The sequence below is a fragment of the Ornithorhynchus anatinus genome, chromosome 8, assembly GCF_004115215.2.
Source record: "Ornithorhynchus anatinus isolate Pmale09 chromosome 8, mOrnAna1.pri.v4, whole genome shotgun sequence".
Taxonomy (NCBI): Eukaryota; Metazoa; Chordata; class Mammalia; order Monotremata; family Ornithorhynchidae; genus Ornithorhynchus; species Ornithorhynchus anatinus.
The window spans coordinates 1,062,850-1,090,353 of record NC_041735.1 but is presented as its reverse complement, the minus strand read 5'-3'; the positions used below and the strand labels follow the sequence as shown (position 1 = coordinate 1,090,353).

The 27,504-nt window shown below is 62.2% G+C and overlaps 1 protein-coding gene across 10 annotated transcripts in view; it reads left to right on the top strand.

The window, feature by feature from the left end:
- PPIP5K1 (diphosphoinositol pentakisphosphate kinase 1) overlaps positions 1 to 27,022 on the top strand; it is a 30,200-nt gene extending 3,178 nt beyond the window's left edge. The window contains exons 2-32 of one of the 10 annotated variants that reach the window (XM_029070815.1): positions 723 to 916; positions 1,156 to 1,351; positions 1,611 to 1,701; positions 1,879 to 1,964; positions 2,213 to 2,367; positions 2,462 to 2,563; positions 2,752 to 2,913; positions 3,469 to 3,590; positions 3,973 to 4,074; positions 4,206 to 4,292; positions 4,387 to 4,462; positions 7,095 to 7,204; positions 7,462 to 7,544; positions 8,039 to 8,164; positions 8,532 to 8,653; positions 9,087 to 9,269; positions 10,141 to 10,282; positions 10,450 to 10,673; positions 10,781 to 10,908; positions 10,997 to 11,111; positions 11,236 to 11,343; positions 11,932 to 12,048; positions 12,609 to 12,773; positions 13,809 to 13,958; positions 14,699 to 14,789; positions 17,575 to 17,700; positions 19,624 to 19,686; positions 22,800 to 22,982; positions 24,248 to 24,385; positions 24,697 to 24,810; positions 25,317 to 27,022. In XM_029070815.1, the coding sequence (XP_028926648.1) occupies positions 752 to 916; positions 1,156 to 1,351; positions 1,611 to 1,701; positions 1,879 to 1,964; positions 2,213 to 2,367; positions 2,462 to 2,563; positions 2,752 to 2,913; positions 3,469 to 3,590; positions 3,973 to 4,074; positions 4,206 to 4,292; positions 4,387 to 4,462; positions 7,095 to 7,204; positions 7,462 to 7,544; positions 8,039 to 8,164; positions 8,532 to 8,653; positions 9,087 to 9,269; positions 10,141 to 10,282; positions 10,450 to 10,673; positions 10,781 to 10,908; positions 10,997 to 11,111; positions 11,236 to 11,343; positions 11,932 to 12,048; positions 12,609 to 12,773; positions 13,809 to 13,958; positions 14,699 to 14,789; positions 17,575 to 17,700; positions 19,624 to 19,686; positions 22,800 to 22,982; positions 24,248 to 24,385; positions 24,697 to 24,810; positions 25,317 to 26,653 (5,169 nt within the window). In that variant the 5' untranslated portion in view covers positions 723 to 751 and the 3' untranslated portion in view covers positions 26,654 to 27,022. The remainder of the gene's footprint in view (positions 1 to 722; positions 917 to 1,155; positions 1,352 to 1,610; positions 1,702 to 1,878; positions 1,965 to 2,212; positions 2,368 to 2,461; positions 2,564 to 2,751; positions 2,914 to 3,468; positions 3,591 to 3,972; positions 4,075 to 4,205; positions 4,293 to 4,386; positions 4,463 to 7,094; positions 7,205 to 7,461; positions 7,545 to 8,038; positions 8,165 to 8,531; positions 8,654 to 9,086; positions 9,270 to 10,140; positions 10,283 to 10,449; positions 10,674 to 10,780; positions 10,909 to 10,996; positions 11,112 to 11,235; positions 11,344 to 11,931; positions 12,049 to 12,608; positions 12,774 to 13,808; positions 13,959 to 14,698; positions 14,790 to 17,574; positions 17,701 to 19,623; positions 19,687 to 22,799; positions 22,983 to 24,247; positions 24,386 to 24,696; positions 24,811 to 25,316) is intronic. The other 9 variants (XM_029070817.1, XM_029070816.1, XM_029070818.1 and 6 more) reach the window with 9 other exon arrangements.
- The last annotated feature ends 482 nt before the right edge of the window (positions 27,023 to 27,504 follow it).

Genomic DNA, 27,504 nt, shown 5'->3' with positions numbered 1-27,504 from the left:
CTGCAGTGTTCCTGTCACCTCCCTCCCCTTCCTTTCATTCTTTCAAGAGTACTTATTGAGCGCTTACTATGTGCAGAGCACTGTACTAAGCTCTTGGAATATATAATTCCTTCCCCCTGCCCCCTTCCCCTAGGCCTACGTCAACCAGTCGCTCGATCGATCATATTTATTGAGCGCTTACTATAAGCAGATGACTCTACTAAGCGGTCGAGACAGTACAGTGCAACAGAATTAGCAGACGGGTTCCCTGCCCGTAATGAGCTTACAGGCTAGAAGGGGAGACAGACATTAATATGAATAAATCTGTATTTCATAACATATAATTTAAAGATATGTAGACAAGCACCGTGGGGTTGGGAGTGGGGAGACTATCAAGTGTCCAAAGGTCGCAGATTGAGTTGCATAGACGATGCAGAAGGGCAAGCCAGCCGGGGAAAAGAAGATTTAATCGGGGAAGGCCGCTAGGAGGAAATGTGACCTTCGATGTCCTGCCATCTACCCCAACTCCCTCCTTCCAGGCCTTCCTCCCTTGCTTCCTCCTCCCTTCCATCCTTTCTCTCCTTCCTCCCTTCTCCTTCTCCCCCTCCGTCCATCCCTCCTCTTCCCCTCCTCCTTCCCTCTGTCCCTCCCTCCCTCCACATTCCCCACATTCCCCCCCCACTCCAGGGACTGGAGCTGGGCAGTGTGTGCCCTGGGCTAACCGGACCCTGATTTTTATGCAGAGCGCGATGAGTGGCCCCCCCCCGGTGGCATGTGGTCACTGAAAGCCGGCGAGGGTGAGAGAACGGCGCCCCGCTTCTTCCTGGGAGCTGGAGATGAGGGGCTGGGAGCCTGGGGAGCAGGCATGAGGACACAGGACAGCCAGCTTCTCGAGGACCAGGACGAGGATGAGGAGGAGGAAGAGGAGGAGGAGGTGGTGAGCACCAGGAAATGAGGGAGGAGCCGCGGCGGGGGAGGTGGTCTTGTAAGGGGCAGCTCTCCGGTCACCTCGCCACCCTGGACCTCCAGCCCCAGGACTCCCTGCCACTTTAGAAGGGACACTCCACAGCCGGAAGCGGCCACGTGCACCCTCCCTCTTTCCCTCCCTTCAGTGGGGAGGTCGTGGGAGTGGGGGATCTGGGGCCCGGGTATCTCCTGAAAGTGGGCCCTCCCCAGCCCCCAGAGCCACAGATCGTGGTGGGCATCTGCGCCATGACCAAGAAGTCCAAGTCGAAGCCGATGACCCAGATCCTGGAGAGACTGTGCCGCTTCGACTACCTGACTGTGGTCATCCTGGGGGAAGACATCATCCTCAACGAGCCTGTGGAAAACTGGCCGGCCTGTGACTGTCTCATCTCCTTCCACTCCAAGGGTGGGTACCGGACTGGTGGGCCAGGAGGTCGAGGGGCTGGAGCCGCGGGGGGCGGGGGGGGGCGGAGGGTGGCCGACCACCCGACTGTGGTCATCCCGCGGGTGGGCATCATCTTCCACGAGCCCGTGGAGAACCGGCCTCAGCTCCTTCCACTCCGAGCGTGGGCCCCGGGCCGGGAGTCAAGGGGCTGGGGACCTGGCATGCTGGGGGTAGAGGTGGGATGGAGCAGGTCGTCAGCCCCGATCCCTCTGTGGCCCAGGCTTTCCCCTGGACAAGGCCGTCGCGTACTCCAAGCTCCGGAACCCATTCCTCATCAACGACCTGGCCATGCAGTACTACATCCAGGATAGGTGAGGGGCAGCCCCAATCCGCCACAAGCCCAGCCCAGGCCCTCCCACACCAGGCAAGCTGGCTGAGAAATATTTCTTCCCGGATCCGGTGACTCCCCCCCTCTTGTCCCCGCCGCGCCCACCAGCCAGCCCCCTTCCCGGCCGGCCCCCTCCCCGGCTGACGCTGTGGGTCCACAGGCGGGAGGTGTACAGGATCCTGCAGGAGGAGGGCATCGACCTGCCACGCTACGCCGTGCTCAACCGAGACCCTGCCCGGCCGGAGGGTACGTGCGCCTTCCACCCCTCTCCCCTGCCCCGCGCTTCCGGCCTGACACCGGAGCATGGAGGAGGGGGGCTCGGGTCAGCATCTCCCCGTGCAGGGAGCGGGGTCTTGGGCTGCGAGGGGGTGTGGCAGGTGGCATGTCGGCGGGCTCCCCGAAGGGGCGCGGCGGGCTCCACGAGGGGCAGCGGTGGGCAGCTCATCCGGGGGTTCCCCGCGCGGGCTTGGGCTGACACTCCGCGCCGCCCCCAGAGTGCAGCCTGGTGGAAGGGGAGGATCAGGTGGAGGTGAACGGGTCGGTGTTCCCCAAGCCGTTCGTGGAGAAGCCGGTGAGCGCCGAGGACCACAACGTCTACATCTACTACCCCAGCACGGCCGGCGGGGGCAGCCAGCGCCTCTTCCGCAAGGTGGGCGGGGTTGGGGGCAGGGGGCGGCCCCAGGTGTCCGGAGCAGGGCAGCCGGGGAGCCGCCCTCTCCCGCCACCCCCTCCTGCCCCCCCAGATCGGCAGCCGGAGCAGTGTCTACTCCCCCGAGAGCAGCGTCCGCAAGACGGGTTCATACATCTACGAGGAGTTTATGCCCACAGATGGCACTGACGTCAAGGTGAGGGGGCGGCGCAGGCGGCACGGTTGGCAGGGGAGCGGAGGGCCACCTGGGGAGCCAGCGGGCGATCTCGGGAGTTGCGTGGGAGGGCAGGTGCCCGGGGCTGGGAAGCAGGCAGAACAGAGGCCCAGATGTCTGAGTGGGAAGCGGGCGGTGGTGGGTCCGGTCCGTGACGGTCAGTTCCGCAGGTGTACACCGTGGGGCCGGACTACGCCCACGCCGAGGCCCGAAAGTCGCCGGCCCTGGATGGGAAGGTGGAGCGAGACAGCGAGGGGAAAGAGATCCGCTACCCCGTCATGCTGACCGCCATGGAGAAGCTCGTGGCCAGGAAAGTCTGCATGGCCTTCAAGGTGGGGACCAGGGCGAGCTGGGGGGAGGCAGATGGGGAGCGAGGGATCGAGGGGAGAGATGGGGAGCAGAGGACTGAGGGAAGAGCCAGGGATGGAGAGCAGGGGATTGAGAGGAGAGATGGAGATGGGAAGCGGGGGAACAAAGAGAGATTGGAAGTAGGGGATCAAGGGGCTGGAGATGGGGATCGAAGAGAGAAATGGGGATCCGGGGACAGGCGGGGAGAACCACGAGACACGGCAGGAGGGCTGGAGGTACAGGCCCAGGAAGTAGAGAAGCAGCGTGGCTTAGTGGAAAGAACCCGGCTTGGGAGTTAGAGGTCATGGGTTCTAATCCTGGCTCTGCCACTTGTCAGATGTGTGACTTTGGGCCAGTCACTTAACTCATCTGTAAAATGGGAATTAAGACTGTGAGCCCCACGTGGGCCAACCCGATTACCTTGTTTCTACCCCAGAGCTTGGAACAGTGCTTGGCACACAGTAAGCGCTTCACAGATACCATCATTATTATTATTTTTACAGGCAGATCATTCCTCTCTGTTCTCTCCTTTCCTCTAGCAAACAGTCTGTGGCTTTGATCTTCTCCGGGCCAACGGACACTCCTTTGTCTGTGACGTGAACGGCTTCAGCTTCGTCAAGAACTCCATGAAATACTATGACGACTGTGCCAAGATTCTGGGGTATGGTGGGCCAGGGGCCACGGGCGTTGGGGGGACTGTGAAACACTGGACCCCTGCCCATCCACCTGCCCACTGCTCCTCACCGTGCAATCCCCCCCCCTTTGATAAACTCTTTGATACCCACCCCAGCCGCACAGTACTTAACGCAGATATTCTTTTACTCTACTATTTCTCCTGGCCCTGTCTAATGTCTGTCTCCCCCTGTGGTCTTCAAGGTCCTCGTGGTCAGGGATCGTGCCTACCAACTTTGTGGCATTGTGCTTTCCCAAATGCGCGAACAGTGCTCTGCGCACAGTAAGCACTCAGGAGACACCATTGACGGATTAACTGGGTGATCTCTCCCCCTGGGCCCTGTGTTCCTCCCTCTCCTCCTGTCCCCCAGGAACATCATTATGCGGGAACTCGCCCCCCAGTTCCAGATCCCGTGGTCCATCCCTACGGAGGCTGAGGACATTCCCATCGTTCCCACCACGTCCGGCACCATGTGAGAATGGGACTGGGGGTGGGTGGGCCCAAGAGCGTCCCATCCGAGGACGCCGCTGAGCACTGGGCCGAGGGGGTCTCTGCAGCGGCTGCAGAGCTGGGAGTCCCTGATTGGGGTCATGGGTTGTGCAGGATGGAGCTACGCTGTGTCATCGCCATCATCCGCCATGGGGACCGCACCCCGAAGCAGAAGATGAAGATGGAGGTGACCCACCCCAGGTGGGGTCAGGGCAGAGCTGCCGCCTGGACGTGGGGAAGACAGGGAGGGACAAGGGGCTGGGCCCCCAGAGGCCTGATCCCGGACCCTTCCCAGGTTCTTCGCGCTCTTTGAGAAGCACGGAGGCTACAAGACAGGGAAACTGAAACTGAAACGACCTGAGCAGCTACAGGTGAGGAGGGTGGGATGGAGGGCGAGCCCGTGAAGTCGGGTGGTTGGGGAGGACCAAAACAGGTGGGTTCTGGAGAACAGCAGTGGTGTTGGGGGTGCAGTCCTTGTCCTCTAACCCTGCATGCCCCCAAGGCTCAGGATTGGGTCCCCCACTCTTCTCGCTTGACAGCTCCCCCCCCCCATCCCCGGGAGCCCCCACCACCAGTAGGCATCCGACTCTCAGGTCTCCCCCTGGCCCCTACCTCTCCTGCATTCTTCAGTCTTGCCTCCCTTCTTGCCTCGGGGCCATCTCCACCAGACCCTCACACTCGACCTGGCTAAAGCTCAACTCCTGCTCTCCCGGACTAACCCCTCCTCTCCTCCTAACTTCCCAACTCCTCTCCGTCCGCCACACCACCATCACCCTTGTCCCAGAAGCCAGCATCCTTGGTGTCACCCCCCGATGCCTAATCGCCTTTAAGCTCTCGCTTTCGAACTTCGGCTAGATCCTGCCCCTCTGCCGCTGTCTGCTATGTGACTCTGGGCAAGTCACTTAACTTCTCTGTGCTTCAGTTCTCTCGTCTGTAAAATGGGGATTGAGACTGTGAGTCCCACGTGGGACAGGGAATCCAACCTGATTACCTTTTATCTACCCCAGCGCTTAGTACAGTGCCTGGTGCAGAGTAAGTGCTTAACAAATGCCACAATTATTCATTATTATTCTTCCAAATCGTGCCCTGAATCTGCCCCTTCCTCTCCACCGAAACAGCTATGACCCTGGTCCAACCATTCATTCCACCAACAGCCCTCTGGCCCCCATCAAGGACCCCCCCGAGTCCCCTCCCAAGCTCACCCTGCCCCTTCTATCAGTCTCCTTACTGGTCTCCCTGCCTCCATCTCTCCCCTCCATTTTGGTCTCCACCACATGTGACTGCCCAGAACATCTTCCTGCAATGAGCCATGGTCCCTCTAATAATAATAATAATGGTGGTATTGGCTAAGCAATTATAATGTGCCAAGTACTGTCCTAAATGCCTGGGTAGGTACAATAATAATAATAATGTTGGTATTTGTTAAGCGCTTACTATGTGCCGAGCACTGTTCTAAGCGCTGGGGTAGACATAGGGAAATTAGGTTGTCCCACGTGGGGCTCACAGTCTTAATCCCCATTTTACAGATGAGGGAACTGAGGCACAGAGAAGTTAAGTGACTTGCCCACAGTCACACAGCCGACAAGTGGCAGAGCTGGGATTCGAACTCATGAGCCCTGACTCCAAAGCCCATGCTCTTACCACTGAGCCACGCTGCTTCTCTACTGAGCCACGCTGCTTCTCTTGGTACAAGAGAAGCTGCTGCTGCTTTTGGTACAAGAAAACCAAATCATCCCCACCCTTAAATACCGCCAATCAATCGATGGTCTTTATTGAGTGCTTACTGTGTGCCGAGTGCGTGGGAGAATGCAGGGCAACAGAGTCGGTAGAGACGTTCCCTGCCCACTGCGAGTTTACAATCACTACTCATCTTCCTCTGCACCGTGCCGAAATTCCTGACCATGGGCTTCATGGTTGTTCCGCAGCTCACAGTGCTCCGCACAGAGTAAGCGCTCAATAAATACCATTGATCGACTGAGTGATCTTCCATATCTGTGAGCCCTTCATTGGGCAGGGATTGTCTCTATCTGTTGTCGATTTGTCCATTCCAAGCGCTTAGTACAGTGCTCTGCACATAGTAAGCGCTCAATAAATACTATTGAATGAATGAAGGAATGAACTCTCTTCAGTTGATCAAGCAGTAGTATTTATTAAATGCTTTCTCTGTTCAGAGTACTGTACTGAGTGCTTGGCAGAGAGAACAGGAGAATTAATAGACATGATCCCTCCCCTCAAGGAGCTTACAATTTTTTGGGTGCAGAGCACTGTACTAGGTGCTTGGGAGGGGACAGCAGAGTTAATAGAATTGATCCCTGCCTTCAAGGGGCTTACAATCTGGCGGCTCTCTTCACTTCTCCCAAACTCGTCCTTTCACTCTGTCTTGCTCTGTCTCTCCCGTCTCTGATCCCTCACTCACAAGATGCCCAAACACCGCTTTTTCCATCTTAAAAATCCTCAATTATAATAATAATAATATTTATTAAGTGCTTACTCTGTTTGAGGCACTGTTCTAAGCCCTGGGGTAGATACAACACAATCGGTTTGGACACAGTCAGTGTCCCCTATGGAGCTCACGGTCTTAATCCCCATTTTACAGATGAGGGAACCGAGGCATAGAAAAGTGAAGCGACAGGCCCTAGGTCACAGAGCCGACAAGTGGCAGAGCCGAGATTAAGACCCAGGTCCTTCTGACGCCGAGGCCCACGTTCTATCCACTAGGCGATACTGCTTCTCTGAAATCCCACCTCCTCTAGCCTGTTAGCTCACTGTAGGCAGGGAACATGTCTACCAACACTGTTGTACTGTACTTTCCCAAGTGCTGAGCAGAATGCTCTGCACACAGTAAGCGCTCAATAAATCCGACTGATTGATTGAAACCTTCCCACTTCATTCCCAGCACGCCATCGGTCTCCCTTAGCACATATGGCTTGTCCCGCATAGGGGGCAGAAAGTCCCCGTGGCCTCCTCCGCCCACCTTCCCTCCTTCCCTCCCCGTTCCATCAGGAGGTGCTGGACATTGCGCGGCTGCTGCTGGGGGAGCTGGGGGCCGAGTCGGGCAGTGAGATCGAAGAGCGGGCCAGCAAGCTGGACCAGCTGAAGACGGTGCTGGAGATGTGAGGACGGGGAGTGGGCAGTGGGGCGGCCAGGGGAGGGGCCCGTCGTGGGGCTGATTTCAGGGGGTCGGTGAGCTGGGTCCACTCGGGAGGTGGAGCAGCGTTCAGCCGAGTGGGTCCCTCGTGGAGTGCGGAGGAAGGTGGTCTGTGTCCAGGGAGGGGCCGGGAGAGTTTAGCTGGGTCCAGGGTGGTTGGGGGGTGGCGCGGGTGTGGGTATGGGTGTGTGTGTGTGCGAGCGAGCCGTGTCTCCCTGGCAGGTACGGTCACTTCTCGGGCATCAATCGGAAGGTGCAGCTGACATACAATCCCCACGGGGCCAAGGCCCCTGGCAACGGACAAGGTGAGACTCCAGCCGGGGGGTCGGGGGTGGAGGGGCGCATCTGAGCGCTGGCTCCCCCGAGGAGCGGGCATGGCAGGCCCGGAGTGGATGGAGGTGGGGCGGGGGCACCATCCCCCGTCCCATCTCCACACACTGCAACCCCTGCCCTTCCCACACTCCCCTTCTGCCCTCCCGGCACTGCCCCCTGCCCTCTCCGCACTACCGCCCCCCCCCCGGTCTCCCCGCACGGCCCCGCAAGCGTCTTCCCCCATCCTGCCCCTCTCCAATGCCATCCCCTGCTTTCCCAGGCTCCTTGCCCTGCTCCTCACGCTCTCTGGTCTCCCCCTTGCACCGCCCTCGCTCTTCCCCGGCGCCCTTCCCCGACTGCTCCTCCCTCCTCCCCCGGCCCCGTCGTGCCCCGTCCCTAGGCCTCGACCTTACTTGTCCCAGATTCCCCAGCCTCTGACTGCCGCCCTCGTCTGTGCCATCCCCGTCACTGTCCCTTGTCCCCGCAGGCCCCCAGGGGCCCGCCCCCTCTCTGCTGCTCGTGCTGAAGTGGGGGGGAGAGCTGACGCCCACGGGCCGGGTCCAGGCTGAGGAGTTGGGGCGTGCTTTCCGCTGCATGTACCCCGGGGGGCAAGGTGAGGGGAGGGGCAGGGCGGCGGGACGGTGGTGGGGACAAGAGGGAGGGGAGGGGGTCGGCGGGGTGGGGGGAAAGAGGAGGGGAAGGGGTGGGACATCTCTGCGGACCCTTGTCCTCTGCCCGACTCCTTGGATCCAGATCCCCAGCCCGTACGTGCCCCTTCCGCCATTCCCACCGCACCCCCAGATCCCCCCTCGCTCCCGCAGCCCTCTCTGGATCTCCACCCGCTCCCCTCGGTCCCCTCCGTCCCGCTCCCCACCCCGGTCAGGTGACTATCCGCCCCCGCTCCAGCAGCCCTCCCCGGATCGTCACCCGCTCCCCTTGGTCCCCTTGGTCCCCTCCGTCCCGCTCCCCACCCCGGTCAGGTGACTATGCCGGCTTCCCTGGCTGCGGCCTGCTCCGGCTCCACAGCACCTACCGGCACGACCTCAAGATCTACGCCTCGGACGAGGGTCGCGTGCAGATGACGGCCGCCTCCTTTGCCAAGGTGACCGACGGCCCCGAGGCCCGAGGCGGGCCGGCCCCCGGGGCCTCACAGCCCACCCCCTTAGAGAAGCAGCGTGGCTCAGTGGAAAGAGCACGGGCTTTGGAGTCAGGGCTCATGAGTTCGAATCCCAGCTCTGCCACTTGTCGGCTGTGTGACTGTGGGCGAGTCACTTCACTTCTCTGTGCCTCAGTTCCCTCATCTGTAAAATGGGGATTAAGACTGTGAGCCCCACGTGGGACAACCTGATTCCCCTGTGTCTACCCCAGCGCTTAGAACAGTGCTCGGCACATAGTAAGCGCTTAACAAATACCAACATTATTATTATTATCACACGGACTTCTGCCCGGCTCCTCCCTGCGGGGCCTGACCCCCCTTGGTGGGCCGGTCCCCAGTGGAGAAGCTGGTTGTTCCTGACCTCCTGACCCCTCGGCAGGGGCTGCTGGCACTGGAGGGGGAGCTGACACCGATCCTGGTGCAGATGGTCAAGAGCGCTAACATGAACGGGCTGTTGGACAGCGACGGAGACTCCCTGAGCAGCTGCCAGCACCGCGTCAAGGCCCGCCTGCACAGCATCCTGCAGCAGGACGCGACCTTCAGCCAGCAGGACTATGAGCGGGTCAGGACCCCCGGCCCCGGTGGACCCCCGGCCCTCTGCCCTCCGCCCGCTTCAGGGGCCTCCCTCTCCCTCTGTAATCAGCCTCCACCTCTGGGGCCCAAATAGTCCAGACGGGGGCGTTTCCAAAGGAACTGTGGGCTAAGTGGTCTCCTAAGCCCCCGACCCCTTATCAACCAAACCCCTGACTCTTCTCTCTCTATCCCTGACTCTCCTCCAGTGACCCAGCATGGACAATTCAACACCCCTGACTCTCCCGTGACCCGTCCTGGACTCTAACACCACTGACTCTCCCCAAGGTGATCCAGCCAAGACCACCCAACTCCCCTGATTCTCCCCTCCCCATCCCTGACTCTTTCCCAGTGACCCAGCATCGACCATCCAGCACCCCTGACTCTCCCCTCTTCGACCCCGACTCTCCCCTAGTGACTCCAGCATTCATTCATTCATTCATTCAATCGTATTTTTTGAGCACTTACCGTGTGCGGAGCACTGTACTAAGCACTTGAGCACAGACCTCCATCACCCCTGACCCTTCCCCAGTGGCCCAGCACAACCCAGAGTCAGCCCAGCCCTGCCTGCGGGAGTAGGGGTGCCGGGGAGGGGGCATAGGAGTGTCTCGTTCCCAAAACCCATGACGTTAAAGGGTGGGGTGGTCGGAACTACCAAGTTCTCCCTCGGCATAAGGTGGGAGGGTCTGAGGGATGGATGCTCCCCTCAGGCCGACCGATGATCCCCCAGGTGGCCCTTACTCAAGCTTCCTCAGAGGCTGGTGTTGCCCACCGACTTGCCCACTCCTCTGCGAGCCTCCGCGCTTCCTCTGCCTCCACCTGAACTGCCCTCCTCACTCAGCGTCCACTCTCTCTGTCTCCAGCTGGCCCCCACGGGCAGCATCTCCCTGCTGAAATCCATGGCCGCCATCGGAAACCCAGTGGAGATCTGTGACAAGGTGTTTGCCCTCATCGAAAACCTCACCCAGCAGATCCAGGAGCGGCTGGAGGACCCCAAGGCTGCCGGTGGGTCCCAGGTCGGGGTGGCCACGTCCCTCCACCCCCCACGGCTCTGCCCCGGGGATCCCCCACACCCCCTCCTGGTCTCGGGCCCCGGACAGCTGCCCCCAGTGACTCGGCCAGGAGGCGCCCGGGATCCCTACCCATCCTGATGGCCGCCCGCCCGGCCGCAGACCTGCAGCTGTACCACAGCGAGACGCTGGAGCTGATGCTGCAGCGCTGGAGCAAGCTAGAACGTGACTTCCGCCTGAAAAGCGGGCGCTACGACATCAGCAAGATCCCCGACATCTACGACTGCGTCAAGTACGACGTGCAGCACAACGCGGGGTTGGGGCTGCACGGGACGGACGAGCTGCTGCGGCTGTCCAAGGCCCTGGCCGACGTGGTCATCCCCCAGGTGCGGCCCGGGGGGCGGGGGCGGGTGCCCGGGGGGCAGAGGGGGGAGTGGCTCACGGGGCTCCGGGTGGCTCACGGGGCTCCGGGCCCTCCGCGGGCTCTTCCCAGGAGTACGGGATCAGCCGGGAAGAGAAGCTGGAGATCGCCGTGGGCTTCTGCCTCCCGCTGCTCCGCAAAATCCTGCTCGACCTGCAGAGGACCCACGAGGACGAGTCCGTCAACAAGCTGCACCCCCTGTGAGGCCGGGCTCCGGGGGGGAGGAGGGGGATCTCCCTCGGGCGGGGTGCCGGAGCTGGGCCCGATGGTGACCGGGCGCTCCTCCAGGTACTCGAGGGGGGTGCTGAGCCCCGGCCGCCACGTCCGCACACGGCTCTATTTCACCAGCGAGAGTCACGTCCACTCCCTGCTCAGCGTCTTCCGCTACGGCGGGCTCCTCGACGTAAGTCCGCCACCCCACAGCCCCATCCAGTCCCGCCCGCTGCCCCGTCCCTGCCGGCCTCCGCTCGCAAACCCCGCCTCTACCCGCCTCCCCCCACAAACCCCACCTGTCTCCGTGTGGGCAGGAGTCCCAGGATGCACAGTGGCAGCGGGCCCTGACCTACCTCAGCGCTATCTCCGAGCTCAACTACATGACACAGATTGTCATCATGCTGTATGAGGACAACACTCGGGTGAGAGTTCCCCTCCTCCAGCCCCTGGAGGTCTCTCACCCCCCAGCCCCCGCCCTGGGGCTAAGTCAGGCGAGTGCTCAGAGAAGAGAGGGCCGAGGAAAGGCCGGAGCCCCCAGGACAGCTTGAACCAAAGCTATAGGGATCGCAGACTCGACCCTGCCTCTGGTTTCCAGAGAATAAGGGTGAGGTGGGGTTCAGAGACCCTCCTCCCTTCCCTTCCCCACTGAGGGCAGCTCAGAGAAGCAGCATGGCCTAGTGGAAAGGGCGTGGGCCTGGAAGTCAGAGGACATGGGTTCTAATCCCGGCTCTGCCACGGGTCTGCTGTGTGACCTTGGACAAGTCACTTCACTTCTCTGTGCCTCAGTTACCTCATCTCTAAAATGTGGATTAAGACTGTGAGCCCCATGTGGGACAGGGACCGTGTCTGACCTGATTACCTTGTATCTACCCAAATGCTTAGAACAGTGCTTGACACATAGTAAGTACCCAAATACCGCAATAATTATTATAGTCAGGGTGCAGGGAGAGACGACAGGGGAGTGCCAGCCACCCAGGCCCCCTGACACCCCCTGGCTGGCCTCCCCCCAGGACCCTTCATCCGAGGAGCGTTTCCACGTGGAGCTGCACTTCAGTCCTGGAGTCAAGGGTGGCGAGGAGGACGGCAGTGCCCCCACTGGCTATGGCTTCCGACCAGCCTCCTCTGAGGTGAGTATTCATTCAATAGTATTTAGCGCATGCTTACTATGTGCACGGCACTGTACTAAGCGCTTGGAATGTACAATTCGGCAACAGAGACGGTCCCTGCCCAGTGACGGGCTCACGGTCTAATCGATGGGTGTGTAGGGTGGGGGGTGCCGGGATAGGGGGAGCTGGGGGACCAGGGGATCCGGGGTCAGGAGCTGAGCGAACTGTAGGGGTCGGGAGGAAGGAAGACGGAGAGTTTGGAGGAGGTGAGTGGGTGGGAGTTAGGGGTCAGGAGCAGAAAGGGCTGAGGTGATGGGAGCGTTAGGGAACCGGGTCCTGGGGGTTCATGGGCCGGGAAGAGAAGGTATGTTCTTGTTGGGAGGCAGAGCCCAAAACCCTCTCAGCCCGACCCCAGAGTCGGCCCGAACCCCGCTTGACCCGACCCCCACTGGATGGGCTCCCAGAGGAAGTTGGGGTCACACAGACACCTTGAGATTGGGTGGGGGGGCGTCTCCTTCCATTCCCTGTCTCATCATCCCCATCCTTACCCCCGCCCCTCCCATCCCTACTGTCTGGGGCAGAATGAGGAGATGCAGACGGACCAGGGCAGCATGGAGGACCTGTGCCGGCGGGGGGCACCGGATGAGCCGGACCGCGCTCCGCAGCCCGCCCCCCAGCCCCCGGAGCCCTCCGGCCTCCCGAAGAAGTCGCCTCTCATCCGTAACCGCAAGGCCGGCTCTATGGAGGTAAAGGGGGGTGGGGGAAGCTGGGGAAGGGGCTCAGGTCCCCCCGCCGCCTGCCTGGCAGGGATCTTTGGAGACTGAATCTTGGTGTTCCTTGGAACCACCCCCAGAGGATTCCCAACTGCAGAAACCTCACCCCATCAAGTCCCGCCTCCCAGAAACCGAACCCCTTTAGGGGACCGGGACAGGAACTTCACCCGCATCCACACTGCCTGCTCTACTGGCTTCCCTAACCCTAACACCCTCCCTGCCCCTCCAAAAACAAACACACACACATATACTCTTTCTCTCTCTCTCTTCCCCCCTTCTCCCCTCACCTCCCCACCCCGCCTCCTCTGACTCTGTGTCCAGCTCTCTATCCTTGGTGGGGAGGGGGTCCAGTATGTCCTGTTCACTGACCTCAAGGGGTCAATGGTCTGGCTTTTTGTCCTTGGGTGGGTCTGTGTGCCCTATTGTCTGTCTTGGGGAAGGGAGCAGTCTTTGTGTTTTGGAGGAGCCAGTGTGTCCAGTTCTTTGTCCTGTGGGGAATGGTCAGTTTTCTGCCCTGGCAGAGGGGAGCATCTGTGCACCCCATTCTTTGGGGATGGGGCAATCTCTGTGTCTTGGAGGAGTCAGTGAGTCCAGGTCTTTGTCCTGTGGGGAACGGTCAGGGTGTGCTGTTTCTGTCCTGGAAGGGGAGTTGCCTGTGTGCCCCATTCTCTGTCTGAGAAAGGGGAAGGTTGTGTTGCCTAGAGAGGTCAGTGTGCCCAGCTCTCTGTCTTGGGGGACAGTGTGTCTTGCTCTTTGACCTGGAGGGGAGTGTTTGTGTGTCCAGCTCTGTTCTCTGTCCTGCACGGTGTCCCGTCCAGTGCTCAGCTCACGGGCTTTGGGCTGAATTCTGCCAGTCCAGCCCTGTGTCCGACTGCCGCCCTAGGAATCTGGCCAGCTCTGTGTCTGGATCTCTGGTCCAGGCTGCAGACTGCCCAGCTGTGTGTCCATCAGTCCCCGGGGTGAGGGCCGGCTGGCGCCCGGTGACTGGGCTGTCCGGTCTGCTTGCAGGTGATGAACATGCAGTGCACGGGGGGCCTGGACCTGGCCCCGCTGCGGGGCCGGCGCCGCCAGAGGTCAGGTGACCCCCCCCGGCCCCCGCCGCCCATCGGCCTGCAGCCCCGGGCCATGTCCAGCTCTCACCTGGCATCCAGCACACAGGTTCCTGCTTCCCAGCAGGGCTGCCTTCCCTGCTCACTGCCGCCTTCTCTCTCTCTGCCATTTAGCGTACCGGTGCCGGCACCGGCCCACGGCTGCTGGGGGGCGGCCCGGGTGGCGAGACTGCGGGTCTTGGCAGTCTGTCCGGCTTGCGAATTTCCGGGCTTGGGTGGCGGTGAGAACTAGGTCTGCCGGGGGCTCGTGGCAGGCCCGGCTCCGGTTCATTCAACTGACTCGGCCGACCCTGGCTCTCCTTCCTGGGACCGATGGGTGGTGCGGGTCGCGGCGGGTGGGGCAGGGTGGGACTAGCTGCCGCGGGCCCGGAGCCGAATTGCTTAGAGGCCGTCAGGCGGGTGGGGCTTGGGTTTGTTTGCTCCAGTTGGCTGCAGTCTCCTCCCGCCACCTCACATCCTGGGCTCTGGGTGGGGGGCTGCCCCACATCTAGTCCTTTGGCACTCAAGGCCTCCCGCCCCAGGATCCCCAGGCAGCCCTGGGTCTGGCCCAAACGGTAGAAGGTCGCCCAGCACCTGTCCTGGACCCTGTGGGTCATATCCTCTGGTCCCAAGGAGGGAACAGGGATCTCAGCCCTTCCAGACCTCCTCTCTGCTCAGGACCCCTGCCCCGATGAGACTCCCCCGGAACCGGAGGGAGGTCGGGCGGGCGGGCTGGGCAGAGCTGGGCCAGGCCGGGGCTGGGACTTGCGGCCCTCGTGGGAGACCGTGACCCTGCTCCTGTCTCCTCAGGTGCTTTCTGAGAGCTCGTCCTCAAGGCCTGGCAGTTACCGGCTCTTCCCGTCCTCACGACCCCCCACGGAGATGAAACAGAGCGGCCTGGGTAGGAGATTTTGCCCCCACATGCCCTGGCTCCCTCTGACCCTCCCCTTGCCAAGCCCCAGTGGGCGGGGGGAGGCTGGGAGAGTGGGAACTCGGACCCCCAAGGCCTGGCTTCTCTGGCCCCCCGGCTGGGAGGACCAAAATTCCTGCCCAATGGCCAGTCTAGAGGTTCGCCAGACCTGGAGGTTTCCGGAAGCTGAAGCTCTGGAGCTCAGCTCCCTCCCCGCCCCCTTCCCTGCCCCCATCCCCAGCCCCGATCTTCCCCTGGGCAGCTCTGCTGGGGATCAGAACCCGTGGTGATCTCAGGGTGCCCGGGTCCTGTTCTACCACCCAGGCCCATTAGACTTTGGTTTCTGGGGCCCCCAACCCCCGTCCAAAAGCCAAGCGCCGATGGACGCCACTGTGAAAAGGAGCTGGGATGCCAGGTCATCCCCTCCTGCAGGACTCAGCCACCTCCCTCTCTCTCCCCGAGCCCTGCAGGCCTGCCCGGCTTCACCCCTTTTCCCAGGCCACTGCTCTACTTTCCTCCTGTCCCTGCTTCCTCTCCACCTCCAACCCCACCTCCTCCTGCCTCCATCCCCTCGGCCGCCGGCCGCAGCCAGACAGAGCTGGGACCGACCACGGCTCCTGCTTCCTCAGATCCATTTGAACTAGTCCTCGTCCCTGTGCCCCACTCATTTTTTCTCCTGGGCCAGGATTCCGGTGGTGGACCCTCCCCTAGGGCATCCTTAAGACCCCTTCGGTCCTCCGCCTCCCAGTGCTGCCCCCGGGCACAAGCCCCCAGGCCCAGCCCCTGCTCCATCCACCCGGCCAAGCCCCCAAGGCCGAGAACTGGAGGTGGCGGGCCAGAGTTCTGGGCCAGTCAGGCTTGGATTCCTGGGGGCCAGAGTTGGTGAGCGGGAGGCTGCCCTCTTTGAGGGGTTCTGTCCCCAGGACTACCATCCTCCTAGTCCCATGGCCCTTCCGAGCACCCCCAGGCTTCCATGCATCAGTGCTTGGTTGTTCCTAGCAGACCCCATCTGACCCAGCAGGTGAGGGCTAAAGCAGAGACCCCTGAACCCCAGAGTTAGGGCCTTGGTCCCCATTCTGGGTGGCCCCTCACAAGGGGCATCAGCCAAGAGAAGTGAGGGAGCCAGGGTTGCCCCTCTGCCCGGGAAATGGGGTGAGGAGGTCTGAACCAGTTTTAGCTGGGCAGGGTGGCCACCAAACTTGTAGCCTCTCCCTCCCTCCCCATTTTTTTTTTGTTATGGTATTTGTTAAGTGCTTACTACGTCTTAAGCACTGTACTAAGCGCTGGGGTAGATCCACGTTAATTAGGCCAGATACAGCCCCTGTCTCACGTGGGGCTCAGAGTCTAAGTAGGAAGGAGAACATTTATTGAATCCCCATTTTTCAGTCGAAGAAACTGAAGCCCACTGACTTGCCCATGGTCACACAGCAGGCAAGTGGCAGAGCCGGGATTAGAACCTACGTCCTCTGGCTTCCAGGCCCGTGATCTCTCCACTAGACCACGCTGCTTCCCACTCCCTCCCACTCCTCTTCCCAGAGTGGGTCCCACCGGGCGAGGGTGGGCCCAGGTAGGGCCCTCGCAGGAGGGGGTGCTGGGACCCCAGACCTTGAGATGAGACGAGGGGCTCATGGGAGGTGAGGCTGGGGGCCAGAGTGCAGGCCTCAGAGACCAGTTTTAGGGGCTGGTTACAGTGCAGGGAGGGTCCGTGGGGCCCTGCTGCCCCACCCCTAAACCAAGCCCAGGAAGGCAGCAGAGGAGAAGAGATAGAACACCACAGTGGAGAAATGGCCAGAGCAGTGTCTAGAGACTGGAGTCCAGGTGTTCAGCAGACATTGCCCCGACTCCTGGAGCCCCGGGCCAACCTCGCTCCCTACTCCCACGGCAGAGATCCTACTCTGGATGAGGGCAGGCAGAAAGGAGGGGCAGCTGGGGAGGAAGAAGAGCTGGAGGAGTTCCAGCCACTCACTGGGGAAGTAACTGCCCTGGAGAGCTCTGTCTGGTCACCTCAGCTTAGCCAGAGAAAACCCGCCACAAGACCCAGCCAAGGAGGTCTTGGCCCCTTGGGCTGACTTTTTCCAGGATTGGTGGCCTTTGACCCCGGGCCAGGCCCCCCCACCCCAATCCATCCTCTGGATGGTGGGTGAACTCACCTGGTTGGGATCCCTCCCCAGCCTGCGGCCCCAGCGGCATCACCTGTGGCCACTAGAAGGGTGGAGTCCCGAGTAGAAGGGTTGAGGGGCGGGACTGGCCTGCTCCTCCTTGGACCGAGTGGCCAGCCTCATGACCAGCTCCTGCCCTTCTCTCTTCCCCTCCCAATGCCGAGGGGCAGAGTCTGGGCAGTGCTTGCCATGCCTTGCCCCGTGCCAGCCCAGCCTCTGCATTTCACCTGTGCTGCCCCAGCCAGGCTAGGGGCCCTTGGGCAGGGCCAGTCTGCCCCATCCTCACCCAGGAGGAGCCCGATTTGGGTGCTGGTGGGTGAATGGGTGGGCGGCCGGGTGGGGCTGGGAGAGCCAAGGGCAACTTCCCCTCCTCCCCTACTGTCTCTGGGATGGTGGGGGGAAGGGAGGGTCAGGTACCCACAGGGCCAGCCGAGACTCCTTTAAAATGACTAAACCTGCATGTCCCCTCACCTCTCTCCACAGACCACCCCCCCCCACCCCCACCTCCTGGCTGTGGGTGGCTGCATGGGGGGTGGCGTGTGGGTGCATGTGCTGGCTGCGTGTGACGGCTGTATGTGACGGCTGCGTGTGGCCACTAACTGGGTCGCGCCTTGCAGGCTCGCAGTGCACGGGGCTGTTCAGCACCACGGTGCTGGGGGGCTCGTCCAGCGCCCCGAATCTCCAGGACTACGCCCGCAGCCATGGCAAAAAGCTACCCCCCGCCAGCCTGACCCTCAGAGACGGTATGTGGGGCCCAGGCCCCTGTCCCCCCCGACCCGCTCAGGAAGCCCCGGGGGCCTCGGGCCCGGCAGCTGGGCAGCTTGGCTCCCAGCGGGGCAGCGGCGCCGGGGGGGGAGGGTGAGGCCGGCCCCTATGCCCGTTCCCAGGACCTCCTGCCCGCCCAGTTGCCCCTGCCGTGACCCTCCCCCAGGGGCAGCTGGGTTGGCGCTGGAGTAGGCACGGGGCCCTGCGGGTCGGGGTGGGGACGAGGGGTCGCCAGGTGGCAGATTTGGAGGTTGGAGGGGCTGGGGTGGGGCTGGCCTGATTAGAGATGGGGTCCCTAGAAAGAAGGAAGGAAGGATGGAAGGAAGGATGGAGGCACGTGTGTACCTCGTGGTGGTGGGTTCTGGGGCAAAGGGGGCACAAGGGGGTGGTGGCAGGGAGTGGGGCCAGGACCTGGCCCCCACTCGACCCTGCTTGCCCCGAGCCTGTGGCTTCCTGCCACGGGGCTGATGCCGTGCTCGCCGCCCCTCCCGTCGGAATCTGCCGTTCTCGGGCCGCCGGGCCTTGTCGGCGCCGTCTGCTCTGGGGGCCTCTGGCAGGGCGGGCTGCCGGTGTGGGTCTGGGCCGGCCTGGGCACTGAGCAGAAGGCTCCATGACTCCGGGTGGGGGGGTGGCAGAGCACCCCCCCCACCCCGGCTTTTTGTACCTGAGGGAAAGGGATTGTGGGAGGGTGCACTGGGGCCGGCGGTACAGCTCCCTCTGTTCCAGGCTCCGAGGGAGTGGGGGTGCCCAACCATCTGACCCCAACGGCCCCTTTGCAAGACCTGTGTTCATAGACCGGCCCTGTCTACCCTCCCTGTGCCCACAGATCAATCCCGCCTACCTACCCTGTGCCCACGAACCAACCCCTCCTACCCTCCCCGTGCCATGGACCGACCCTACTTACCCATGGACCGACCCTACTTACCCATGGACCGATCCCACATACCTTCCTTGTGTCCGTGGACCAATCCCCACTACCAGCCCTGCACCCATGGACTAACCCCACCTACCCACCCTTTGCCCACAGACCAACCCTGCCTACCTGTGCCCATGGACCAACTCTAGATATCCACCTTCCGCGTGCCCCCGTGCACCCATAGATCTTCCCACGCCCCCGCCAACAAACCCTCCGTACCCAATCTGCACCTGCGGACCAACCCCACGTACCCACCCTCACTGTGGTCACCCTGGGCCCATCAATCGTACCCATTACCCACCTTGTAGCATGGACCAGCATCATGTAACCACCTTCTCCCGACGCCCACCTCCCAAAACGTGTCCTGCACCCACAGACTTACCCCTGAACTTGTGGCCAAACCCCACTTACCCGCTTTTCGCCCACAGACCACCTCCCCACCCTGTCCTGTACCCTCAGACCACCTCCGTGTATTTGCCCTCCGACCACAATCCTACCCCGCGACTTTGATGAGGGTGCCCATGCTCAGAACGTGGGGCCTGCGGGACTTTAGGTTTCCATCCTGCACTTAATGAGGTATGGCAGGAAAGTGGGACTGCGGGTGTAGTTGTGGGACACAGAGGAGAGCAGGGGCCAATATAGGGACATAGCGGGGCAGGTGTGGAGACCCAGAAGCGGGCATGGACATATCTGCAATTTATTCAATTATATTAATGCCTTTTTCCCTCGCTAGGCTGTAAGCTCCTTGTTGGCAGGGAACGTGTCTATTAATTCTGTTGTATTGAACTCTCCCAAATGCTTAGTATAGTGCTCTGTGCACAGCTAACCCTCAATAAATGCCACCGATGGATTGACAGGGAAATGGGTAGGGGAGGCACAGGTGTAGGGAGACGGAGGGGTGGGGAGGAGGGCTAGAGTCAGGGTGAAGCCTTCAGAGCCTGGGGTCAGTCCCGGGCGTGATTCCCATGATATTTTCTCTCCTCAGAGCTCTTGTCTGTCCCGGCTGTAAAGCGATTTTCTGTGTCATTTGCAAAGCATCCGACTAACGGTACGTTTGCTTCTGACTCGGTGTCATTTCTCTTCATCGCATCATCGCTCCAGATTCCAGACACCAACCCTCTCTGTTGCCTTGGCTCAGACTCTAACCCCCAACTCAGCCCTAACCCTGCTCCACCCCCAGTTACCACCTGCTCCGCCCCCTGCTCACCTCATTCAATCATTTTGTTGTATTTATTGAGCACTTATTGTGTGCAAAGCACTGTACTGAGCACTTGGATCACTCCCTTCTCCCCCCATCCTCTCCCCATCCTCCACTCTGCTTCTCACCCTCTATTCCACTGCACTTGGCTCCTTTTTCACCATCACCCGGCCCAGTCGGGCACTGCCCACAAAGTGACCCAGACCCCTTCTCCACCCCAAGGAACTTACAGGCCCTTGACTCTTCCCACTTCTCTCCCTTCCTCCTGCCCGGAGTCGTCAGGGGCAGAGCCCTGCTCCCGCTGCCTTGCTGGGTCACTCATACCAGACCCCATACCACCCCTCTGAATCCCTCCACGTGTGTCCCGCCACTGTTTCTGCCGAGTGGCTCTTGTGCTCCTGCTATTTGCTTCCTGCTGCTACTCACCTTCCCGCTGCTTCACCTTTGCCTGCTCTTGTTCTGGCTCCCGCTCCCGAGGCTGGGGGTCAGGCTCAGAGAAGGAAGGGTTGGATCCCGATCCGGAATCTCTCAGCAAGGAGGCCGGGCCACCCGACTGGAAGGACACGCCTCGGGGACGGGGTGCGACGGAGCCAGCTGAGAAGTGAGGGTTAGGAAGGATCAGGGTCGGGGCTTCAGAGGCTAGGGATCAGGGGTGGGATTGAGAATTCCCTCCTGGGCCTGAGGGCAAGGGGCTGTCTGGAACTGGGGCTTGCACTCTGAGACCTTTTATTTCTCCACGCAGTAGCAACAATCGCTGTGGTATTTGTTAAGCGCTTACTACTTGCCAAGCGCTAGGGTACAATAGATAGACTCTAGCCAGACCGCCCGTCGCCTGCTGGGGCTGCCCATCTCGCCGGGGTCTGCCCCTTTAGCCTGCGGCCAGGTGCCCTAGGCGGGTCCAGAGGGGGTTGTGATGAGGTGATGGGGTACCGTGCCGCCTGCCTGTTCGCCCCAGGCCCCTTCCCGGGCTCCTCGGCCCCTCCTTGGGGGCCCGTAGTTGGAGCCCCCTGTAGAGGTGGCCCGGCCATGGGGGGTGCTGCAGGAGCACCGGGCCCGGCCCCTCCCAGCCTCGGTCTCCTCCGTTCTGTCACTGCAGAGCCTGGTCCTGGCAGAGAGCTGGACCCTTCACCCCTCTGAGTCCAGGATGGCAATGTCTTTTGCCGTCGGGCAGCCTCCCCAGTGGGTTTGGGCAGGGGGAGGAGGCTGCCCAGATCCCTTGGGTGTCAAGAGGGGCCGTTAGGGCCCGGATGGTCTCCAGAGTCAGCTGGCCATGTTCCAGCCTGCTGGAGGGAGAGCAGTGGAGAGCGACCCTGACCTCCTCTGAAGGAGCCTTAGGGCTGAGGGTGGGGCTTTGACCAGAGAAGAGCCCAAGCTGGGAGTGAGACCTGCCCCTGTTTTTTGCTCCCATTGGCCGAGTCCCCCTCCCCACCTCATCACCCCTACCAGAGGTGGCTTTGCAGAGTCAAGGTCAAGGGGCTTGGTGGGCAGGCAGGACCCCTGTCCCTCTCGCCCCTGCTGGAGGGCAGCCTCCAGCCCGAGCTCTGAGCAAGTTTGGCAGTCACCCAGGAAGTGACCTGTCTGCAGCCCAGTCCTTAGGCCGGGGCCCCCGCCTCCCAATCGTTCCCCTCCAACTCATTCAATAGGACCCTTTCACCCCAACCAGTTCACCATGATTGGTTCAGTATAACCACTTCACCCAGACCGGTGAACCCAAACACCCTGGCCCATTTGCCTAGCCCTGTTCACCCTGACCCGTTTCTGCTACCAGCTGATCGTGACCGGTTCACCTCAGCCCGTTCACCCTGACCAGTTCTCCATGACTAGTTCACCCCAGCCTATTCACCCTGACCCGTTCACCTTGACTGGTTCACCCTGACCCGTTCATCGTGACCGATTCAACCCGGCCCATTCACCCTGATTAGTTCACCCTGACTGGTTCACACCAGTCCGTTCACCCTGACCAGTTCGACGTGACTGGTTCACTCCAGCCCGTTCACCCTGACCAGTTCGACGTGACTGATTCACCCCAGCCCATTCACCCTGTCCAGTTCAACCTGACTGGTTCACCCCAGCCCGTTAACCTTGACCAGTTCACCCTGACTGGTCCACTCTGGCCCATCTACCCTGGCCGGTTCACCCCAGCCCGTTCACCCTGGCCAGTTCACCACAAGTTCACCAGAGCTGATTTACTAGAACCCGATCTCGTTCACCAAACCGGTTCATCCCATCCCATTCACTCAGACCCGATGACCGCAAACTCAGACCTGACTGACTGGCGTCGGCATCGGTGTTGAGGTCTGCAGAACCGTCCTGGAGCAGGAGGCCACAGTTGGGGCTGGAATTTCACGTTGAGTGACTCAGTCTAGGTGGGCTGAGAGGCTCCTGGACTAGTTGCTACCCACAACCATCTCCACCCCTGCCTGGCCCCTCACCCGACTGTGTCTGGGTGGACCCAGAACCGGCCCTGACCTTGGGGTTTGAGGACTACTGGCCCAGAGAGAGCCATGGCCTCCGGGACCCTCGGTCAAGGCGGGGAAGCTGTTCCAGCTCCCGTGTTTCTGCTCGACCTCGACCCCCTGACCCCAACTCAGCAAGCGCCCCGGGCTAACCTCCTCGCGACAGCCACCGCCCCAGCCGTCCCGCAGGCCAGGGCCGCTGGCTCTGCCCTGGAGCCGGTGAAGCGGTCACGGTGGGGCCCCCTGGTGCTATCTGAGCTGACCACAAGCCTGCCCCCCGCCCTCCCCTAGTCCCCCGAGGCTCACGGCCCGATGCCCCTTGCCTGGGTATGTCCGGCCGGGCCCCGGCCCCCGTCTCTGCTTCCGGTCTCCCGGGCCCGGCTGGGACGGTGCCGTCCCCCGTCGGGCTGCGTGCCAGCCCTCCGGCCCCCCTCGCCGGTGGTCCGCTCACTCTCTCTCCCTTTTCTCTCTCTCTGTGCTTCCCACCGCGGCCCCACCCTCCTCCAGAGCTGCTGGACGAGCAGCACCCCGTGGTCCGGCTGCTGCGCAGTTTCTCCTCTGAGTGCCCGGGGGGCTGGCCGCTCTCCCTGGACGCCACGCTGGCGCACCACCTGCACCAGTGCTCCTACCACCTGCGCCTCTTCCGGAACTGGCTGCGCTCGGGCGGGGGCGATCCCGAGTGCCTCTACGGTACCGGCCACTGCCCGCCCGCCTGCCGCCCGCTGCTGCTGGTTGCTTGCTCGCCTCCCTCAACGGGAGAGCCAGCCTACTCACGTCCCGACCCCCTGGGGCCGGGGCCCTTTGCCTCTAGGGCCTTGGGTGGTGCAGGGGGCTGGGCGCCTCTGCCTGCCAAGCTGGTGCATTGGCCGATCTTCCCTCTTCCTCCTTCCTCTCCTCCTCCTCTTTCTCTTCCCGCCTCCCCCTCCCCAGCACTATCCTCGGTGGGGGCTGCGAAGGGAAAGGAGTGCGCCCTTGCCTCCCCCCACAGCTCTGCTCCGTCAACATGAGCCCTCGTGCCCCTGACTCTCATCTCGCCCGGGGAAGGCTGCCCAGGAAACTGAGGCACGGCTCTCCTGAGGCCCAAAGCTAGGGGCGGGGAAGGAAAGTAGGCAGGTTGAAGGAGGAGAAGGAGGAGAGGCCAGGGAAGAGCAGTCCTTCTTGGGTCCCAGGCTTGGCCGGTGAGAGCTGGGAATGGAGGCCTGGAGCCTCGGGATGAAAGCAGAGGGACAGAGGGAGTCGGAAGGCTGTTTCCCCAGGGTTTGAGTGGTCCTTTCTCAGGGCTTCCATTCACCGGGCCCCCCAGGCCCGAGGTCACAGCTCTACGGGGCCCTTGCGGGGTGCTGGGAGTTCCCAGGGGCGTCCGTACCCTTCTTTGGGATGGGGAAACTGAGGTTCACAGGCCTGGCCTTGTCCAGAATGGGGCTGTTTGGTCAGAGAAGGGTGAGGGCAGTTGGTGCTGGGGAAATAGCAGGGCATGCGTGTAGCAAGGGGACAGTTTCTTGGCAATATCAAGGGGTGATCACCGAGGCCCGTGATTGGATGAAGGGGGTGCGCTGAGGGTTGGGGGCGGGGTAATCTGTGCAGGTAGGGGACAGTTTCTTGGCCATGTTTTGGGTTGGTGAGAGGAGGCCTGTGATTGGTGAGAGGGTTGCTGGGGAAGCTGCTCTTGCATGAGCCTCGCTGGCTGAGCTGTATGTGTATGCTGCATGCCCTCCCACCTACCCCTCCCCACATCTGCGCCGTCCGCCCAGACCAGGGGAGTGTGGCCCAGATGCCCCTGGTGGGATCGAGTCCGGGTCCCAATCACCCTAGAACCCCACCCTGGACTGGGGGAGGGTGGGTCCCTGAGTTTGGAGGGCTGGGTCTGCGGCCCCGTTCGGAACCCGTCTTGGTGGCCCCCGAGGACGTGGTGGACGGAGGCAGCGGGCTGGATGCACCTGTGTCTCTTCCTGCAGGGTTCGAAGGGTGCTCTATGGTGCCAACCATCTACCCGCTGGAAACCCTGCACAACGCTCTCTCCCTGCGACAAGTGAGCGACTTCTTAAGCTCCATCTGCCAGCGCCACACCGACGCCCACACCCAAGCCTCTGCAGGTACGGTGACTCACCCTCGCGCCCTGGACCCCGGGCCGAAGGGGAGGGGAGGCGGGGGTTGGGGGGAGCTCAGGGGCGAAGGTCCGGCTGGCTTCTAGCGCCAACCCGCGGGACTCACTTCCCAACAGCTTGGAGGGGCCAGCCCCACTGGTACCCGGCACGGCCGGCACCCGGCCCCGCCAGCACCCAGCACTACCGGTGTCCAACCCCGCTGGTGGAGAGGCTTGGTCGGCAGCTGGGGTCTCTGGGTCCTGACGGGGTGGAGTGACCCCGCCTTGACCATGCAGAACTCTCCTCTGTCACTCCCACAGCCCTGTTTGACTCCCTGCGCAGCGGCCAGCCCCCTGGGGGCCCATTCCCCCGCCCGCAGACCCTCAGTTCGCCCCCTCTGCCGCTTCAACAGCAATCCCAGAAGCCCCCCTGGTGTGAGTACGCCTGCTGGTTTCGGGGTGGGTGGGGAGGGTTGGGCCGCTGACCATGCCAAAGCAGGGGAGGAACATCCCGGGGCGGGGCTTCCAGGGATTGGTGAAGGCCTGAAAGACATCCGCGGGGGGAGAGGGACGGTTGGCTAAAGCTGCTGCTTCCTCTCCCATTCCTCTCCACCCCCTCCCCCTCCTGGAATCTCAGGAGGGGCAACCCCGGTTCACGCTAGACCCTGGTCAGTCTCAGCCTCACCCCTCACCCACCCCTGAGAATGAGCCTCTGGGGTGTGGGGTATCTTGGGAAAATGAGTACTTGGAGCGGGAATTTGCCCTAGTAGGCCACCTGCTCCTGAGTCATGTCAGCCCCTCACTGCTCTGGGGCCTCACAGCTGGGGATGGGTGACGCCAGGACAGATTCCCAGCAGGCGGAGCTCAGCCTCCCGGCCCGGCCCGCGGGGCTCGGACCCAGCCGGTAGGGTTCAGCAGTCGGCTTTTCCTTTGCCTTGCAGACAGCAGCGGGCCCTCCAGTGCAGTGTCCAGTGCTGGTCCATCCTCGCCTACCATGACAGCGGGGGCTGCCTGCTTTGGCTTTGGTGACCGCCCAGTCTGGAGTCCCCAAGGGAGTGAGGAGCTCCTGGCCCCAGAGGACAGAGCCCAGCCGACCCCCGAGGGCAGGGCCTGGGAGACCTCTAAAAAAGGGCCCCCGGAGATGGAGACCCCTGAGACTGGGGCCCAGGAGGTCCTGGAGATCACTGAGGTTGGGACCCGGGAAACCTCTGAGGTCGAGACCCCAGAGACCTCCGAGGTTGGGGCCCGGGAGACCCCAGAGTCCTCCAAGGTTTGGGCTTGGGAGACCCTGGAGACCCCCGAGTCTGGGGCCCGGGAGACGCCGGTGACCCCTGAGGCTGGGCCCCAAGAGACCCTGGAGATCACTGAGGTTGGGACCGGGGAGATCCCGGAGACCTCTGAGTTTGGGGCTCGGGAGCCCCTGGAGTCCCCCGAGTCTGGGTCCCGGGTGACCCTGGAGATCCTGGAGACCTCCAAGGCTGGGGCCCGGGAAATCCCTGAGACCTCTGAGATTGAGGCCCGGGAGAACCCAGAGACCCCTGAGGCCGAGGCCCTGGTGACCCTGGAGATCAGTGAGATTGGTGCTCGGGAGATCCCTGAGACCTCTGAGGTTGGACTCAGGGAGACCCTAGAGATCCCTGAGTCTGGGGCCCAAGAGACCCCGGAGATCCCTGAGGCTGGGGCCCAGGAGACCCTGAAGATCACTGAGGTCGGGGCCTTGGAGAGCCCTGAGACATCTGTGGTTGGGGCTCAGGACCCCCCAGAAACCACTGAGGTTGGGGCCCAGGAGACCCCAGAGACCCCCGAGGTTGGGGCCCAGGAGACCCTGGAGATCACTGAGGTTGGGGTCTGGGAGAGCCCTGAGTCCCCTGAGGTTGAGGCCCAGGAGACCCCAGAGACCCCTGATGAGGCTGGGGCCCAGTTAACCCTGGAGATCACTGAGGTCGGGGCCCCGGAGAACCCGGAGACCTCCGAGGTTGGGGCCTGGGAGATCCCGGAAACTTCCAAGATTGAGGCCCCAGAGACCTCCAGGGTTGCGGCCGGGGCGACCCCCGAAGTTGGAACCCAGGATGCCACAGAGAAGGGGAAAGGGTTGCCCCCCGAGCCAGAGCAGGGCCCTGCGGAACCCCGTGAAGAGGCCGAGCTGCCACCCGGCGAGGAAGGGCCCCGAGCCCCACCCCGATCTGCTGTCTCGGGCCTGCAGGAACCACTTCTAGCCTGTGACCCGGCCTCTCTGGACCCCCCAGACTTCCCAGGCTCACCGGCCTCGCATGACTGAGGCACCTGTGAGGTCATCACACCAGCCCGTGCCTCTGGCCACTAGCCAGCAGTCCTTGTCCTCCCTGCTGCCAGCCCTCCTGGCCCTGGAGAGGCCTAGGGGCGGCAAAGGAGCTGGCAGGGGCCAGGACACTGGGTGCTCAGGAAGCAGGTTCTCCCCTCGGGGGGACGGGCATGTGGCACTGGAGTTGAGGGGCCCCTGCCAGGCCCAGCAGCTGCCCATTGCCCAGCATGGCCAAAGCCTTGGGCAGCAGGCGCCCGCAGATCTGACAGCCTCATCCCTGCCCCACCCGAGAGGGAGAAGCAGCATGTCATAGTGGAGAGAGCGCAGGACTGGGAGTCAGAAGGTCATGGGTTCTCTTCCCGGCTCTGCCACTTGTCTGCTGTGTGGCCTTGGGCAAGTCACATCACTTCTCTGTGCCTCAGTTACCTCGCTTGTAAAATGGGGGTTGAGACTGTGAGTCCCACATGGGACAGCGACTGCATCCAACCTGATTTGCTTGTATCCACCCCAGTGCTTAGTACAGTGCCTGGCACATAGTAAGCACTTAACAAATACCACAGGTATGATTATTATTTTTAGGGGTCCCATAACCCCAAACCCCATCGCTGCCACCAAAGCGGGAAGGCCATAGGAGTCTTGGGGTGGGGCAGGCCTTCTCACTGGGGTCAGTCCTCTCCCGTGGATCAGCCCCTACCTGAGGGGTGTCTCCAGTGACTCCCTATCTCAGCTAGGGTAGCATTAGGGAGAGGGGCGCCGGGACCCCCGCTGGCTGTGAGGGGCCAGGGAGGGCGCAGGCCTGTGGGGGAGAGAATCAGGTTCTGTCATAAGCAATCAGCACAGAGGTGATC